Below are 19,828 nucleotides of genomic sequence, written 5' to 3'. Positions count from 1 at the left end.
TTTTGGAATCTGAATTGAGGATTCAAGTACTTATAATGTCATTTATATACTGTCAATTTTTGAATTGTTCGATATCTACTACTGGTCAAGTTGTGGAATTGTACCATTGATGACTCCTAACTTTTTCTTTGCATTGAGTGCCTTTTTTATGGCTCGACTCCATGGATGGTAATTTTTTTTAGTGAGCTGCTAAGTTATCAAGATCAAGCTAGGTTGATCTGTTGTTAAAAGTGCAAACGGATCAACCATTGATGAGGATCGATGAATCTTGAAAAGATTGAAGAAGATTCAAATTTTTTTTTTTAGATTTCACTAATCGAAACTTCTTTCTATTAATAGAAAAAAGTAAAGCAACAATGTGAAGCAAGTTCTCATTAAACTCTTTGTTTGAGCTCATGAGAAGAGGAAAAAATGGAAGATGAGAAAATTGTGCTAGAAAAAAACGGAGATTACGAAAACATAAATATTATATCTTCTGATATTATATTATAAGAGAGAATTATATAAAAGAGATAAATTCATGAAAAATGAGAACAAAGTAACTAGTATTAGAGATTTTGTTATCTTATATATATATATATATATATATATATATATATATATATATATATATATATATATATATATATATATATATATATATATATATATATATAAAAGGTTAGAGTGAGCATTTTGGAGGAGAATTTGTTAGTAGCACTCTAACAAAATTAATTAACTTTCAACTACTTTAAAGAAATTGGAACTAAACTAACTAATTTATTACATGATAAATATTATATCTATAAGTTTTACAGAAAAATATAAAACCTGTATATGCTAGTACCACAATTTATGAGGAAACAATAAGAATAAATCGTTGAAAATTAAATCTTTTTGTTTCATGCTTTTTAATTAGTAAAGAAATTAAAAACTATTTCATTCACCATGATTATTTACGGCATAATGACCATTGAAATATGAAACCAACAATATACCAACGATTTATATACAGGGAGAGCATAATAATATTTTAGTTAACTATTTGTCTTAACCAAAACATGTATGTATATTGTATACTATATGAAAATAGTAATTTAATAGAAAATTACAGTTTTTTATGTAAGGGGAAAATAATAAAAGGTTAATATTTATTTATTTTCCCCTCCCCCAAATATTTTCATGAAATTAGCTTATAATAGTGATTAGCTTATAATTGAAGTTATATTCGTGGATCTTCTTTTTTGTTTGTATATATGTATTATATAGTAACACAGAATTAATTTATATTTGTATAAGTAGTATAAAGATTAATTGACGATGATTCTTTTTAAAAGACTGAAGCAATGAAATTCAATCCTATGATGTGGGAAAAAAATTGGACAAACTGATGTATTTTAAATTGACAATTATTTTGAAATTGTGGAATATTTTTAGAACAAAAGAATAGTAATTTACTAATAAATAATGTAAGATAATAAAACAAAAAAAAAATTAAGAAAGAAAAAATAGACGTGTAAGACAAAATAGTTTAACTAAAATAGTATGTGTCGTGGGAGTAATAATATTTATTTTTTAATTAGAGATATAATTTTTCGTTAACATTATTGAAATTAGACCAATCAAAAAGAGTTTGGGATAGATATAAAGAAATGAGGAGAAGGATAGCGCACGTAACTTAAGCAACACTTATATGATAGAAACACAGCGAACTAACTATGTATCACTGTTCGCTACTCCTTGATTTGCCTTGCAATGATAATAATGCAAAATAATTTCGATACATAGAATGTAGGGTTTTCTTCTCTTTTTTACCACCACACACACACAGGCTCAACTAAAACTGGGTGCAAGATTGCAAGTAGTTATATGTAGTAGAGTTGGGGGTAGAAAGAAAGAAAAGAAAGAAAGAAACATGAGGGAAAATGCAGCAGCGCCACTTGTGTAGGGTCCACAGACGCAGTGAAAAGAGAGGGCACTCATCCCGCTCGTGCATGTCACGGGTTTCTGTTTTTATAGCCGCCACCAATTAATCAGTAATCACCACAAGATTCCGGATCCATTATTATTCCCTTTGTTTATTCAGATTCACAAGTTCCTCTTTCTCTCAATCAAGCTTTGCTTTTGCATCTTCTTTTCTTTTATTTGGTCCACCCAAGAAACAAAAACTCAAAGGGACGATAATCCTCTCCAGAAGCCAAAAGCCACCACTACCATATACTTATCACTATGAGTTCTTCCACCGCTGCTTCCTTTCATAAATGTTTCAAGCCTAACCACCACCACCACCACCACCACCACCATCAACATCACGCGTTCACGTTCACTTTTCTTCACTCTTGTTTCTTCTTCTTCTTTCTCTTGTCAGCTCCTCCTCCTGCATGCGCTTCAACGTTTTCTGGTAAATATTATTATTCCTTCTCTTGTTTATTTTTTCATTTTTCTATAATTCATTAACACGAATGAATAAATGAAAACATAAAGAGATGGTGAAGTTTTGGTTCTTGGATGAAAAGACACCTTTTTAAGATCCAAGTAATTTTTTTCTTCTTTTCGCCAAAGTGTTACAAGTTAGAAGGTAGAACAAGATCTCTTTTTTCGGTCTCAGATTCCGATGTAATTAACGTGAGAGTATGAGAGCAAAGCATAAAGCATAAACCGGAATAAACGCCACCTCAGCGTTGTTTCACGGTTGAGTTTGTCACTTTTCTTTTCTGGTGGCGTCACGTTTAATTAAATCTGAGCTAGCAAACACAAACAAGAAAGAAAGAAAGGGTCTTCTTTTATAATAATAATAATAATATTATTATTATTATTATTATTATTATGTGAAGAGAGGAGGGGAAGATCAAAGAAATTGAAGAACATGAGTCACTCTAGTCTCTATATGAGTAATCAGCAATCCAACTAAAATATTATCACAACCAGTGTTGGTAATGTTAAGAGTTTTAACCACAGTACCGACTTGGGCTGTTCGAGCGGTCACTCATCGAATTAAGTAAGGGCCGGGTGTTCGAATCCACCTTGTGTATGGAGTAATCCATTGGCAACCCTTAAGTGGAGTTTAGATTTGCGGTGAATTAGTCTTTGACCTGTTAGGCTGAGAGATGTAATGAGAAACCAAAAAGACAAAAGCTAGTTCTAGAAGATTCTGGATATTTCTTGTTCAGAACATCTTTTATTTTTTATTCAAAAGAGGAGAAAATTAAACAGGAAGCACAAAATTGTGTTTCTTTGTTCTTTTTTCTCCCCGTTATGGCTGTGAACTGCTTGGACATGCTAAGTATACTTTTACTTGAAATGATTATTAGGTAATGAAACTGGAGATTTAGAAAAACAAGGTGATTTGTTTCCACAGATTCTACGAGATGAGGCAGTGGGGAGACTCTATCAGCTTGGAAAGGTACATAATTCTCTCTCATAATTTTCCAAGAAAATTTTCTACTCAACTTATAATGCAAGAGGTGAGTATCTGTTCTTCACTGCAATGCTTCAGTCCAAAAGCCATGCAATAAAATGCATCATTGGATAACTACTTACAATCACTGGAGTCTGCATATATCTTTTTGGACTAATAAACATGTTTGGATGTCTGTTTGGAACTCCAAAACCATGGTTTCAGCAAGAGGCTAACCATGCTAACTTCAATTTCTATCTGTATCAAAGCATAACATTGTCATAAACCTGCCGCGTTCCACAATCTAAATAAAAGGGGTTTTGTTTTGTCATGCACTTCAATGAATTTGAGATCTATCTTGACCTGCAAAATTAATTACTTTTTTCTGTTCTCTTTTATCTGTTATTGCCACAAGATATATTTATGATTTATCTAACAATGTACTAAACAGTGATGGTGACTTGACAGATAAAAGGGATACTGTGAAATGGCTTATTCTTGAATATCTAATGTTATTGTTGGATGAACAGGTGAGTGATGGTAATGGCTATCTGGAGAGAACATTCTTGAGTCCTGCATCTATGAGAGCAATCAACGCTATCCGCGAGTGGATGGAGGACGCTGGTTTGAGAACGTTAGCATTCTAACTTCCTCAAATCTGAATAGCTTTTCTGAGAGCTTCACTGATGCTTATGCTTTATTCCAGTTGGGTGGACCAAATGGGAAACGTACACGGCCGAGTTGAAGGTGCGAATCCAAATGCCGAGGCCTTATTGATTGGATCTCACATGGTGAGGAATCTATATCCACAAAAATAATTTCAAATTAAGTTGAACTCTTCCTTTGAAAGCTGATGTATAATGTTGTTGATGCTTATTTTGTGTAGGATACTGTTGTGGATGCTGGCATGTTTGATGGATCACTAGGAATAGTATCAGCAATATCTGCACTAAAGGCTTTGAAAGTCAATGGAAAGCTGGAAAAGCTAAAGCGCCCTGTTGAGGTCAGATAAGTTACTGATATCATATAAGACTTTGATTGATTAAATTATGTTATCAACATAGAATTGATTTTTAAAGTAAAAGTGATTTATGTTTGGTAGTTCCACTAACCGTAATTTGTTTACTACATTAAGTACAACACAATAGTGCTAGTTTGTGTTCTTCTCATTGGTTTATTTTCTTGATAATAATGATGAGCATTGGAAAAAAGAGATTGTGAAATAAATGTACATATAAATTTCTGTGCTATGGGACTATTTTTTTGATGATCTGTTATTCCTGTCCTAACAGGTGATTGCATTTTGTGATGAAGAAGGAGTGAGGTTTCAAACTACTTTCTTGGGTAGTGGCGCTATAGCCGGCATTTTACCTGCTACAACATTGGAGATATCTGATAAGAGGTATCATTTCGGAAACTTCTGACTATAGCTATACTAAAATTTCCTTATAATCAGTACCATTTCATTTACTAGTGGAAACTTTTCCAGGGATGCAATGATAAAAGATGTTCTCAAGGAGAATTCTATAGAAATTACAGAGGAAAGTTTGTTACAGCTCAAGTATGATCCAAAATCTGTTTGGGGCTATGTTGAGGTATATAACAAACATTTGCACTCTTCAGCTATGTAGAACGTTTCAGAGATATGGCTACTGGAAAATTGACAATTTTATTGGTTTTTAAATGCTGCAGATTCACATTGAACAGGGGCCTGTGCTAGAACAGAAGGGTTTTCCACTTGGTGTGGTTAAAGGCATAGCTGGCCAGACCAGATTGAAGGTAACCAATAGGAATTCCGCCTGGATTTTTGTCTCAAATCTGTTCACTAGAAGAGTATTACTCTCTCTGTACCTTTTATCTGGTATCTGTGAAAATTTGGTAAGTTCTCGGATCAGTGGATCAAATTTTTAGTGACAGTTAAAAGGGAACGAAGGGAGTGTAATACAAGATTAATGTTGGTCAGTTTTACTTGTAGTTGCTGTATATCACTACATATATGTTGATGTAAGAAATAACAAACTTTGCAGGTTACTGTTAGAGGATCACAGGGTCATGCCGGGACTGTACCGATGTCCATGCGCCAAGATCCTATGGCTGCTGCTGCTGAATTAATAGTAGTTATGGAAAACCTCTGCAAGAACCCAGAAGAATTCCTTTCTTATGATGATCATTGCAGTGATTCTACGGTGAAATCACTTTCGAGTTCACTTGTTTGTACAGTTGGAGAGATATCAACATGGCCGAGTGCTAGTAATGTCATTCCAGGCCAGGTAAGAGACTTGAATATCTCAGTTATTCTTCCTTCTCTGCTTGTTTTTCAGATTCAATACTCATGATTACTATACTGATTTCTTGCAGGTTACATATACTGTGGACATTCGAGCAATTGATGACCTTGGACGCGAGGCTGTTATCTATGATTTATCAAAAAGAATGTATCAAATATGCGATAAGCGCTCCGTTTCCTGCAATATTGAACATAAGGTACAGTTCTTTTAGTTTTGATCCTCCTCCCCCCCCCCCCCCCCCCCCCCCCCCCGCGGGGGGGGGCTCCCTCTTCTTTTATTGAATAGAACATGTCTTTTATTGAATAGAACATGTTTTGAGTAACTTATTGTAGCTTCAAAATAGTTTGTAATCAATAACTTACAGTCCCTTTTGGTAGTGTTATGTATGTTCAAGATTTTCCGAAGTAAAAAGGCGAAAATAAAAGCAAGAAATTGAACATGCCTTATCAAAGCATATTCTTATAATCAATGACTTTGCTTGCTATTTTCATTGCAGCATGATGCAGGTGCTGTGATTTGTGATTCTGAGCTAAGTTCGCAGCTCAAATCCGCAGCATATTCTGCACTAAAGAGGATGGAGGGTGACATTCAGGATGAAGTTCCAACATTGATGAGTGGAGCAGGCCATGATGCAATGGCTATGTCTCATTTAACAAAGGTTACTATTTCTTTCTCACTAAAATATTGAAGTATCTTACATTTTCGATTCAAATTTTCGTTGTCTATCTGTTTAACCGTTGCTTTCAGATAAACCCTTCATTCTGAGAATTGTTATGAACAGGTTGGGATGCTGTTTGTGCGGTGTCGCGGAGGAATAAGTCACTCTCCTCAAGAGCATGTTCTAGATAATGATGTTTGGGCTGCTGGTTTGGCAACCCTCTCATTTCTGGAGAATCTATGAAACTAAATAATAACTTGTGCAACACTTTGTAGTAATATATATAGAAAAAAAAAAAAAGAAATCATAACATGTAATTATCCCTTAATTTTTTGAGTTAATTCATCATAATCCAGCCTCCTTCTTTAGATAACTTGAGTCTCCTTTTAGATATTTATATTAGTGTACTTGAATTTTTATTTTTTGGTTATCTTGCCATATAATTGGAGGGCCTGTACATTCTTCTGAATTTTCTTTTAGTACGATTGAGAGTCTATGATTGATCTTAACCTTCTTTGTATCATTGAAAGAATTTGCTGGTGGCTAATTAACTATGGTGTTTATGTAATTTGTGGCTAGCTCTAAGGATATGCTTACAAAAATGAATGGCATGAATTATTAGCGTTAGAATATATTAGGATCAATTAACATTTATTAGAATATTCAGAATGAAATAATGAAACAATGTATAAGGGTATAGCATAATATTTTATAACAAATAAGAAAAAAGACAGATAGTTCTTTAATTTTTTAAATTTTTAACAGATATATTTCTGATAAAATTTAAATATAAAAAAGTTCTTGACTTTAATAAATGGAGGACAATTTAATCATTCTGTCTATTTGTCTCTCATACACCAAACAGAATTGGCTGATGTGGATGAAACGGTATTTAGATGTCTGTTGCGGTGTCACGCTGAAAGGGGAATAAAGTTTGAAGGACAAATAAGTCATTGACGTCATTTTGCAAATAAAGTTCGAAGGACAAATAGGTCCTTGAAAATTTATAGTTCATTATGCTTCTATATGTATCATATATTTCTATCTAATTAAAATATACCTATATTATGTATTATATATTACTATCTAATTTAATAATCAAATGTGTCACATGACACTCTTATTAAAATTGAGAGAAAATATTTTCTTTTCAAAATTAATAAACTCTCTTCTTAAATTCTCTCATCTACCTCTCTCAATTTTTCTCTTTCTCTCTACTATTTTTACTCTATATATAATTTATATTTTATATTAGTAATTTGACAAATCAAAATATGACATCCGATATTTTTTTACAATTAAAATATTTTAAATGTAAAAGTATACATGTTAAATTATTTTAAATTTTAGATAACGAATGTTAAAATTAATTATTAACAAAAAAATAAGACCTTTTTATATAAAAATAATAACTACAAATCTTATTATTTAATTTTTTATCTACAGATATTTTGGTCTTCTTAGCCAGAAATTTTTGTCAATTTACGACTTTTTTGTAAAAGTAGTTTGATTTTATAAATCTTTTGTGTCATGCATAATTTATACTGTGAGAACAAAGTAAACTATAATTTTAAAATTTTTTTATTCCTGTAATGCTATTACGGCTAAAAATACTAGTTCTAATATAATACACAAATGCATTAATGCTAACTTAATACATGAATGATGCACAAGTGAACTAATGCTAACTTAATGCATAAATGAACTGATGCTAACTAATGGCACTGGTATGATGAAAACCGAACTAATGTAATTTAACAAATTCTAATATAATACACAAATGCACTAATTCTAACTAATACTAACTAATGTGAGAAAACTGAACTAATGCAATTTAAGAAAAAAAGTAGAAACGGAACAAGCCCAATTTCTACAATTTTAATACAAATAATCTAAATTGTAGAATACAACAAGTTAACTAGATTTCAAAATACAAGCATAATTTTATAAACTAAATTCTCATAATAGAAGCATAATGAACTAAATTCTCAAGAACCTATTTATTCTTCGAACTTTATTCCCCTTCCAGTGTGGCACTGTAACGGACACCTAAACACCGTTTCATCCCCATCAGCCAGTTTCGTTTGGTGTATGAGAGGCAAATAGACAGAAGGATTAAATTGTCCTTGGTTTGTTAAAGTCAGGGTTTTTTGTATTTAAATTTTGTCAGAGATGTATTTGTCAAAAATTTAAAAAGTCAGGGACCTATCTATCTTTTTCCCTAATAAATATTTAGATATACTTATGGTTTTAAAAATTGGATCGGATTAGCCGGTTGAATCGGTTCAATCGAAAATCGACAATGAAAATGGTCCGATCCACTGTTAATAACCACTGATTAAAGAACCGTTTAAAAATTGCTAGACCGGACTGATTGAAAATGACATACTTTATGTTAAACAAAAAAAGAAAAACCAAATGTGCAAGCTGAAGCCATTCACCTATTTGTGAAGGTGAGTGGCAGTGCTTTGTTTCTTTTTTTTAATTTTGTTTTGGTTACTCATGACTTTGGTTACTGAATATTTGGTTCTTCTTTTTTTTTTAATTTCTATAATTTTTGTTTAAATAATGTTGCTAATGTTGCTAATGTTCTTTTTTTTGCTTTGCTAATGCTCTGTATAATTTCTAAAATTTAATTTATTTTTAATTTAGTGTTATCACTGTTTTGTTGAATGGTGTTGTTATCTGCTGTTTTTAATGTTTTGTATTGTAATTGCTGAATGATAATTATTGAATTTAGATATAGTGTTGTTGATGATTAATTTAGTGTCACCTTTTAAATGTTTATTGCTGAATGTGGCTAATGTTTTTAATTTATTGAATAATTTATTAATTTTAGTTATGAAAGATAGTATTAATTTATTTGTTGGATTGCTTCAGTTGGAGTTTGTGGTCAGAATGATTCTTGTTTAGTCTATATGAACAAATAACAAAGAAAGTGAGAATTCTGTGCAAGTAGAAGAGAAGGAGAGGTATTTTTGGTATTTCATATTGAAATAGGTAAATTATAAAAGGTTGATGTATGTCAGATAAATAGACAAGTGTAATGTGGACGGATTTTTTATTTAAATAAAGGTGAAAATTTATGTGCAATTGACTTCACGTAAAGTTGATAACTGATAGCCGTTAGATGATTACTGCACGTGAAGTCGACTGCACCTGAGTTTTCACTTTAAATAGAGTAAAGTATCGTTTTTGTTCCCAACGTTTGGGGTAAGTCCTATTTATGTCCCTAACGTTTAAATCGTCCTATTTGTATCACTAACGTTTATAAAAGTGATTCCATGTTATCCTACTATCGATTATACTAACAAATAATTTTTAAATTATTCTCACTTGGATGTATTCATTCTCAATTAGATCTCACTTGGATGTGTTCGATTTTAATATTATACCCACTATTTGTGTTTAGATTCAATTATATCCCTAGAAAAGTGAATTATGTAAATATTGTAGGAATTAGTTTCAACTTTTGATGAGCTATTTTTCGGAATGGATCATCGATTTTATCTCAGACATTTGTATTCTAACATCAAGAAGAGATTTTTAAAACTCAAACTAAGGCGTTCATAATGTGTAATTGACGGCAGTGAATCACTTTTACAAACGTTAGGGATACAAATAGGACGATTTAAACGTTAGGGACACAAATAGGATTTACCCCAAACGTTGGGGACAAAAACAATACTTTACTCCTTTAAATAAATTAAATATATTCAATAATTACTAAAATAAATAATTTTAAAAATTATTACGAAAATACGTCAGTCTCCCATATTAACAAGATACATGAAAAATTATCTTGTTCACACTGTAGAGATATATGTATTTGTAAATACAAAAATATATTTTTAAAAATAATAAAAAATATTAATAATATCAATAATCCAAACTTTTAGCATGCAATTAATAATTAAAAAAGTTGGTAGAGGATATTAAAATAGATATGTTTGTTCAATTCGTACTAAAAAAGAGTACATAAAAATTTTTAGATTAAATTATAGATCGAATTAGATTGATTTAAATTTAAAAAATAAAAAAACTCGTACGTGTTCAAGTTTCATGATGAGAATAAATATGGTAATTGTGTCTACTCCTAAAAATTAAAAGATGAAAAGCGTGAAATTGATGGATAAATAAAATAGAGATAAATAATCGTTTGTCAATTGTTAGAAAATGTTTGATTCCCATCTTTTAATTTATATGACTTAGCACACCTTATTTATTAATAATGGTAATCGTATCTTTCATTCTTAAAACGTTCATCTTTTTTATTATATAAAATCGTCCATCTTTTTTATTATTTGAAATGTTCCATTTTGAAGAGTTTTGTCTAATTTAAATTATTGATATTTTTTATTATTTTCAGAAAATATATTTTTATATTTACAAATACATATATCTCTCGTAAACGAGATAATTTTTCATGTATCTCATTTACAGTGTAAACGAGATATGAGAGGCCGACATATTTTTGTAATAATTTTTTAAATTATTTATTTCAATAATTATTGAATGTATTTAATTTATTTAAATAAAAAATCCTAATGTGGACAACTATTTAAGGGATTAATACATTTATTTTTCTATTTTTAGTCTCTAATAAAAATCTATCTATATATTCTTATTCAATTAAAATATCTATTACACATTATTAATTTTCCTTTAAAATTAAAGAGTTTTTTTCTATTTTTTCTTTTTGCTATTTTTCTCATTTTTTCATCCATTCTATCTTATATATTATTATTAACGATTAATTACAAATTTAACAATGAAAATGTACAAGATGACATCTAATTATAATTAAAATTAAATTTAAAATATTAAAATTAAAATATAAGTATATTATATTATTAATTTAACAAGTAAAATGTATTAAATGACTCTTTCATTAAAATTGAGATGAAATATTTTTTCTCCAAAATTAATAAATTTCATTCCTTCATTCTATCTCTTATCTATATCTCTCTCTCTTTCTCTATTTTTCTCAATCTTTTTCCCTCTATATATAAGTTATAATTTATATTTTATATTACTAAATTGACAAACCAAAATGTATCATGATATTGTTAGGATTTGGTTGAATTAGTCCCACATTGCTTAGGATAGCAAATGGAGTGGGTGGCCTAGGCTATAAATATGAGGCTAAGTTCTCCATTTGTTTTTGCACCAGTCAGAAACACTTTAACCTTGTATCTGATTTTTCTTTTCCTCTGTACTCTTTGATTAGAAAGTGTTGTGAGGTGTAGTTAGATATTTGCTTTGAGAGAGTGTGGGTGTACTAGGGTGCCGGTGTTAGAGAGAAAGAAGTCTATGTGTTGTAACAATTTTCACATAGTGATATTCTCTGGTTGTCATTTGACAACGGCCGTGGTTTTTTCTCTGGTAATTGGAGTTTCCACGTTAAATTCTTGTGTTGTGATTGTGTCTATTTTATTTCTCTGTTAAAGGTGTTTTCTCAAGGGGAAATGGTGTCTTATTCCCAACAAGTGGTATCAGAGCTTCGGTTCGGTGGGATTTATTCTTAGTATGCTCTGTGGTTGCAGCCTAGTCTGACCTTCCACATCAGAAAAGAATTTTGTCCTGTGGCTTGAGGTTGATCTTTGGTTGCTGTTGTTGTTGCTGCTGGAAGGCAGTGTGACACTGTGAGAGTGCAGTTTGGAAAGGTTCTGGCTAAGGAAAGACTTGGTATTTAAGTGTGTCCATTGTGACCCACCTCTCTTTCCTGGGGACCCTTCCTAGTATACAGTCTACAGTTGAGTTATACTATTCCAGTATACGGTTGCAGCAATGTCAGGATATTCAAGTGCTGTGAAGCTTGAAATAGAGAAATTTGATGGAAGAATAAATTTTGGCTTGTGGCAAATACAAGTCAAGGATGTGTTGATACAATCAGGTTTGCACAAGGCGTTGAAGGAGAAGATCTCTGGTTGCTCTCTCTATGAGAGAAGATGATGTTTTCTAGAAGACAAGAAGTATCCTCATGGTATTAACGCACTGCCATGGATAAGGATAAGTTGTGGCAATCGGGTCCACAATTGCACACGGGCATTGGTTGGCGTTGAGATGCAAGGTGTGTGGCGGAGTTATGTCGATGGCTGAAGAACTTCCAGGAAAAGCCAATTTAGAAGTTGCACCATGAATTTTCAGCAAAGTTTCGATCTGTACCAAGGCGAAATGCTTGGAGTGGTCTAATTCCAAGTGAGTATACTTTCATGGTGGAGTATGATAGTTCTCTGAACTATGATTGTCGGTATAGACAATGGCAGCAAAGAATTGTTGATGTTGACAATGGAAGCTGAAGATGTGTGACTATTTCAATCAAGGTGGAGATTGTTAGGATTTGGTTGAATTAGTCCCACATTGCTTAGGATAGCAAATGGAGTGGGTGGCCTAGGCTATAAATATGAGGCTAAGTTCTCCATTTGTTTTTGCACCAGTCAGAAACACTTTAAGCTTGTATCTGATTTTTCTTTTCCTCTGTACTCTTTGATTAGAGAGTGTTGTGAGGTATAGTTAGATATTTGCTTTGAGAGAGTGTGGGTGTACTGGGGTGCCGGTGTTAGAGAGAAAGAAGTCTATGTGTTGTAACAATTTTCACATAGTGATATTCTCTGGTTGTCATTTGACAACGGCTGTGGTTTTTTCTCTAGTAATTGGAGTTTCCACATTAAATTCTTGTGTTGTGATTGTGTCTATTTTATTTCTCTGTCAAAGGTGTTTTCTCAAGGGGAAATGGTGTCTTATTCCGAACAGATATATTCTTTTGTTATAATTAAAATAAAATATTTTCTTTCAAAATCAACAAATTCCTTCTATCTTTTTTCTTTGTCATTCTCTCTCTTTTTTCTCTCATTCTCTATCTCTCTAAAAATTTATAAAATAATATAATTTAAATAAATTCATCAAATTATAAAAAATATATTAAATTTATAATTAAATATAATTAAAAATAATTTCATAATATTATTTATATAAAAAATATTATTATTATTATTATTATTATTATTATTATTATTATTTAGCTTTTTACCGCTTATCTTTTTAATTTATATTTTATTTTCTTTCTTCAAATATTTATTATATATAATTTAGAGAGAATATTAATATTATAATTAGAATCAAGATTCAATTGTTTCGAAAAAATTGATTTTGAGTTAATTTGATAGCTATCAATATAAATTTTTCATACTAATATCTAACTATATTTTTATATATAGAGAGAAAAAAATATTATTTTTAAATAACAAACATGAAAAATAATTATTTTTAGTTGTGTAACAAACTTAACATCCATCAAATGTTAAAATATACACATTAAATTCTTTCAAATTTTAGATAATGAATGTTAAAATTAATTATTACTAAAAAATTAAATTTTTACATGAAAATAATGACTAAAAGACTTATTATTTGATTTTTTTCTATCTATGAAGACCTTAGTTTTCTTAGCCGATGAAGACTTTTGTTCCCTATGACCTTTTTGTAAAAGTAGTTTAATTTTATAAATTTTTCGGCCATAATCTATAATATCAAAATAAAAACGGACGTAATTTAAAAAGATTTATATTCCCATAATATTATTACGAAAAAAATACTAATAAAGTACTAATTAAATACAATAATATACATTAAAAATGTCATAATAATAATTATAAAAAATTTCAATTACAATATTGAAATTCTACAACTTATACATGTTAATACTCTTACTACTATTTGGCCTACTTATGCATGCTACATAAGATTCTACTACTTTTTATTTCTTAATCTCTTATACAATTAGCAAAAACTATTTCATGTAAGTTTTAATTTACCACATTTTCTTACTAAATACATTTAAATATATCATGATTATAAATTTAATTCACAATTTTATATTTATATTTTAGTATTTTTTATTCTCATTCATTTTTCTAAACCCAAGTAAGTTTAAATTTGGTACATCATTTTATTAGGTATATTCAAATATATACATGATTATAAAATTAATAAGTGTAATAACCCGTGTCATGTACGTGATAAAATTGAAATTATAATTTTAAATTATTTTATTAAAATTAATTTGAATTATAATCATTTGATTAATAAAAAAGTGACATGATTCTTTTTTTCTTAATATGGTGTTAACTGTTAAGTGTATCAACTCTAATGTAATTATTAATTGTTTTTATTAATTTACTCTAATGGCGAGTACGTGACAGCGTGACGGGTATGTTCTTTATGTCATTGAGTGGCCGCTAGGTTTGTTCACTTACTTGGGTTTAAGATTGTTTGTGGGTTTGGTTATAATAGGTAGCAGTTAGACCCCAATTATGATAGTTTCATGATCTTGGTTAGAGAAAGAGGAAAATTGCTAAGTAGATTTATGAAAATAGGTGAGGTAGTTAAATGGGTAGGTTAGGAAGTTCTTTGCTGTGTGATTGTGTTTGGAGCTGGATTAAATGGATTGTACATGTGTTTGTGTTTGTAATATCTATATAGTGTAATTTTTATTTTTAACATATGTTACAGTTAATTTTAAAATATTTATTTAATACAACATGTGCTAATACTAAGAGTATTTTTTAAAATGATATATACGTGAAAATATATATAATATGATTACAAATATACAACAACAACAACAACAACAACAACAATAACAAAGCCTTGTCCCATTAGGTGAGGTCAGCTACATAAATCAAACGACGTCATTGAGTTCTGTTATGTATCATGTTTACAGAGAGACTGTTTACATGTAGATTTCATTTGACCACCTCATAGATGGTCTTCTTAGGTCTTCCTCTGTCTTTTACCCCTTATCCATCTTCCATCTCATCCACTCTCCTAACTAGGTGTTCTATTGGTCTTCTTCTTACATGTCCAAACCATTTGAGACGCAATTCTACCATCTTTTTCACAATGGATGCTACTCCAATGCTCTCCCTTATATCTTCGTTCCTTATTTTATCCAATCGTGTATGATCACTCATCCATCTCAACATCTTCATCTTTGCCACATTTAGTTTATGTTCGTGCTCCCCTTTGGCCACTCAACACTCCGTACCATAAAATATAGCTGGTTTTATAGCAGTGCGATAGAATTTACCTTTAAGTTTTAAAGGCACTTTTTGTCGCATATAAAACCATATGCACTCCGCCATTTTGACCAACCTGCTTGGATCCTATGATTTACATCCTGTTCAATCTCTCCATTATCCTGTATGATACATCCAAAATACTTAAAACTTTTAACTTTTCGTAGGATATTTTTTCCAATCTTTACCTCTATATTAGGGTTTTCCCTTTTCAGACCGAACTTACATTCCATATATTTCGTCTTGCTACGACTTATGCGCAGACCATACACTTCTAGAGTTTCTCTCTATAAGTCTAACTTCTTATTTAGGTCTTTTCTTGACTCTCCCATAAGGACGATATCATCGGCAAAAAGCATGCACTATGGCACAGGCTCTTGGATGTGCTTTGTGAGTACTTCCAAGACTAATGTCAAAAGGTATAGACTTAAGGATGATCCCTGGTGTAATCCTATACTAATAAGAAATTTTTCTGTCACACTACCTTGAGTCTTCATACTAGTTGTGGCCCCATCATATATGTCTTCAATTGTACGGATATATGTGATCCTTACTCTCCTCTTTTTTAAAACCTTCCATAAGACCTCTCTTGATACCCCGTACGCTTTTTCCAAATCAATAAACACCATATGTAGATCTCTTTTATTAATACGATACCTCTCAATCATCATTCTTAACAGGTATATCGCTTCGGTGGTGGATCTGCCTAGCATAAATCCAAATTGGTTCTCTGTTACTTGTGTCTCTTTTCTCAACCTCCGTACTATCACCCTTTTCCATAACTTCATGGTATGGCTCATGAGCTTGATCCCTCTATAGTTTTCGCAACTTTGTATATCCCCCTTATTCTTATAGATAGGTACCAAGGTGCTCTTTCGCCACTCATCAGACATCTTCTTTGACCTTAAAATCTCATTAAAAACTTGGTTAACCAGTTGATGCCTTTTCCTCCAAAGCCCTTCCAAACCTCAATCGGGATATTATCAGGTCCTACTGCCCTACTATTTTTCATCTACCTTAGAGCCTCTTTTACCTCGAAGTCTCGAATCCTTCGATAGTAGTCAAAGTTTTTATCTTTTTTCTTTATGCATAACCGACCAAGGCTTGAAAGAGTCTTATGTCCTTCATTAAATAACTTGTAGAAGTAGCTCTTCCACCTTTCATTAATCTTCTCCTCTTAAGCCAGCACCTCTCTATCCTTATCCTTTATGCACTTAACCTGATCTAAATCTCTCATTTTTCTTTCACGGCTCTTTGCGATTCTATATATACTTTTTTCTCCTTCTTCCGTGCCCAAAGACTGGTAGACACCCTTATATGCTATTGTTCTTGCTTCATTTACAGCCACTTCTGTTTCTTTCTTAGCCGCCTTATATTTTTTCCAGTTATCTGCTTTGGGGCATAAAGACCACTCTTTAAAGCACTCCCTTTTTTATCTTTATCTTTTTTTGTACACTCGCATTCCACCACCAAAACTCCTTGTCTTTTGGTCCTATTCCTTTAGATTCACCAAAACTTTCTTTTGCTATTCTTCTAATAACTTCTGTCATCTCCCTCCATATCTCTTCCGTGCTTCCATTCTCATCCCACTTTACCTCTTCTCCTACCCGTCTTAGGAAGCTTCTTTGTTCCTCACCTTTCATCTGCCACCACCTCGTCCTTGGGTTCTTCGTATGATGTATTTTCTTCAACTTTTTCTCAACGCAAAAATCTATGACGAGCATCCTATGTTGTGTTGACAAACTCTCTCCCGGGATAATTTTACAATTAATGCAAAATTTTCAGTCGACTCTCCTCAACAAGAAGAAGGCGAGTTGAGAGCTTGTCATGCCACTCTTATAGGTTATAAGATATTCATCTCTCTTTTTAAAACATGTATTTGCGATGAGAAGGTCAAAAATTGAGAAAAAGTCCAAAATAGTTTTACGCTCGACATTGATCACCCCAAAACTATGGCCTCCATGAATACTTTCATACACAGTCACTTCTCTTCCAACATGGCTATTTAAATCTCCTCCTAAGAAAATCTTATCTCCCGAAGGTATGTCTTGGACCAAACTCTCTAGATCTTCTTAAAACCTTATTTTGTGTTGGTCGTTCGAATCCATTTGCGGTGTATAAGCGCTAATCACATGAAACGTACATCCCTCCACCACAAGTTTGATAGAGATGACTCAATCTCCCACCCTCTTGACATCCATTATGTCCTTCTTCCACTGCTTATCCACAATAATACCAACCCCATTCCTGTTCTTTACCTTTTCTGTATACCAAAGTTTGAAATCGAAAGTATCCAATTTCCTAGCCTTCGCTCCAACCCATTTTGTTTCTTGTAGGCACATAATGTTAATCTTCCTCCTTGTCATAGTGTCCACCACCTCCATGGATTTTTCTGTTAGAGTGCCTATGTTCCATGTCCCAAATCTCAATCTTCTGTCGCTCCGACCTTTACCTTTTACTTTGTGAATTAGGTTATATACCCTCGTCCGTTCACAAAAATGCGAGAACGCTTATAACATAAACAAATATATTAAATAAAAGGTTAAACAAATATGTTTACCAATGCATTTGTTAAGTTTTGCAAATTGAAGAATAAGTATGTATTCAATTGCTTGGTGATCACGTAGATAATTGAATAATTGGGTTGTAAATTAATCCCACAGTGTGCACCTTATTTTTTTTCTTATTTCTAAATAAAAGCAGAAATTGAGAGAAATAAGTAGTAATATATTATGAAAAAGATAAAAAATATTGCATATAAATATATATTGTTACAAAACAAAATCTCTTTATGAACTATTAAAATTTTATATATTGCAAATCATGAAGATCAACCACAATGTAATAACCACTTTTTCCTATTTTTGACCATGATATAAGCTCTTCTTTTTCGATCAAGAGTCCAATAATATCTAATTAAAAAAAATTGAATTAGAAATATCAAATTAAGGACAAATAAATGAATAATATAATAAATTACTTATAAATTAAAGAGATTTTATCAATTTATTTTATACTAAACAATAAAACTAACAACATATTAATAAAAGGATATACTTTTAAAAAAGTCACAATACAATTTCAAACATTTGCATAAATTAAATGTTAAAATTTATGTTATCGATAAAATGATGCTATTATATAATTTCTTGGCAAAAATTAAAATAAAAAATTTTGTGTAGGTTAATACAAACTAACTACGTACCAAATAAGTTAGACTGTTTATTGTTTGTTTTAATATATCAGCGTGAGCAAGAAAATTGAAATAATTATAAGAAATTTTACGATCATTGGACTGTATTTACTATACGTGACTCCTTCTTAAAATTTATTTTACACACGTGTGTAGTTGGAAGATAAATTCCTCTTGATTCATTAATAACAAAATTTGAGAAGACATAAATCCTCTCCTCGATCAGTTCACTCTCAAACATCTTTGTCAAATAACTTTTGATTGAGTAATGAATTTTATCACATTGTAAAATAAATTAAATATAAAAGCTATTAGTACTCATAAAGTTATTAAAAATAGGTGAATTCTACTATATTCTTTGTAAAGTAACATGTAACTTACTTTGTGTGATGTGTCACTTTTTAATTGGTTATTAGGTTACCATGGTTAGACTATTTTATAATTAAATTAGTTTTTAAAATGGATAATTATGCAATTTTTTAAAGTATTAAAATTTGAAACATGGTTTTTTCCCCAAATCATTTTCAAAAAATGTATCCTAACCCTCTGTAATGGCTTTCGGCCTTTCGCTCCTCCACCATTTCTTCATCCTCGTTGCGCCTTCCAAGCAGCACTGCGCCGTTAATTGTAATTAAATTATAAGCCAACTGAATAACTAAAAAAACTGATAGGGAGTTTCAAGAACTTAGAGAAGAGAGAAAATCAACCTGTCTAAGCACGGTGAAGCAGACTCTGGCCAGGGGTAATAGCAGTAACCGATGAGGACGTGATGACGAGAAACGCGACGAAGCAGAGTAGGGAGCCACAGACGCGACAGTGCAATATTGAAGACACACTGAAGCTGGCGAGACGAATCAGAGGAGCCGACGATCATGACTTCTGGACTCTGGATTTCGGCCGTTCGAGAGTTCAGAAAAGGCTTATTGGTGAGGAAGATTTGCTGAGTAACATTGAGAGAGAATGAGAAAGAAGAATTTAGGATTAAGACCACCGTTAACATGATTTGGAAAATTAAAAAAAAATTAGTTTCTAATCTTTTAATAAATTATACAGTTACCCCTTTTAAAAATTTAATTACAATATAATCTAACTATGATTAAGATAGTAACTTAAATTAAAAGCAAATATCCAATTAAGATGTGACACATCATAGAGGGTAATTTACATGTTATTTTAGGGAGGGTTGGGTAGAATTCACCTTAAAAATATTTATAAATTAGACCTAGCATCACT

General features: G+C 31.3%; 1 protein-coding gene across 2 annotated transcripts; it reads left to right on the top strand.

Moving 5' to 3' along the window:
• The first annotated feature begins 1,654 nt into the window (after positions 1-1,654).
• LOC112796493 (allantoate deiminase 2) lies at positions 1,655-6,791 on the top strand. Of its 2 annotated transcripts, none has more exons than XM_025838961.3 (12): positions 1,655-2,380; positions 3,291-3,382; positions 3,907-4,010; positions 4,083-4,167; positions 4,263-4,379; positions 4,669-4,778; positions 4,866-4,971; positions 5,069-5,155; positions 5,404-5,646; positions 5,735-5,860; positions 6,161-6,322; positions 6,446-6,791. In XM_025838961.3, the coding sequence occupies exons 1-12, from the start codon at positions 2,209-2,211 to the stop codon at positions 6,563-6,565; spliced, it is 1,524 nt and encodes a 507-aa protein (XP_025694746.1). In that variant the 5' UTR covers positions 1,655-2,208; the 3' UTR covers positions 6,566-6,791. The 2 variants fall into 2 exon arrangements, with proteins under 2 accessions (XP_025694746.1, XP_025694747.1); XM_025838962.2 differs by having other exon boundaries at positions 1,702-2,380; positions 3,338-3,382.
• The last annotated feature ends 13,037 nt before the right edge of the window (positions 6,792-19,828 follow it).

This window comes from Arachis hypogaea, chromosome 4 (assembly GCF_003086295.3).
Source record: "Arachis hypogaea cultivar Tifrunner chromosome 4, arahy.Tifrunner.gnm2.J5K5, whole genome shotgun sequence".
NCBI lineage: Eukaryota > Viridiplantae > Streptophyta > Magnoliopsida > Fabales > Fabaceae > Arachis > Arachis hypogaea.
Note: the sequence above shows the minus strand (reverse complement) of the source record. Positions and strands in the feature narration are given on the sequence as shown.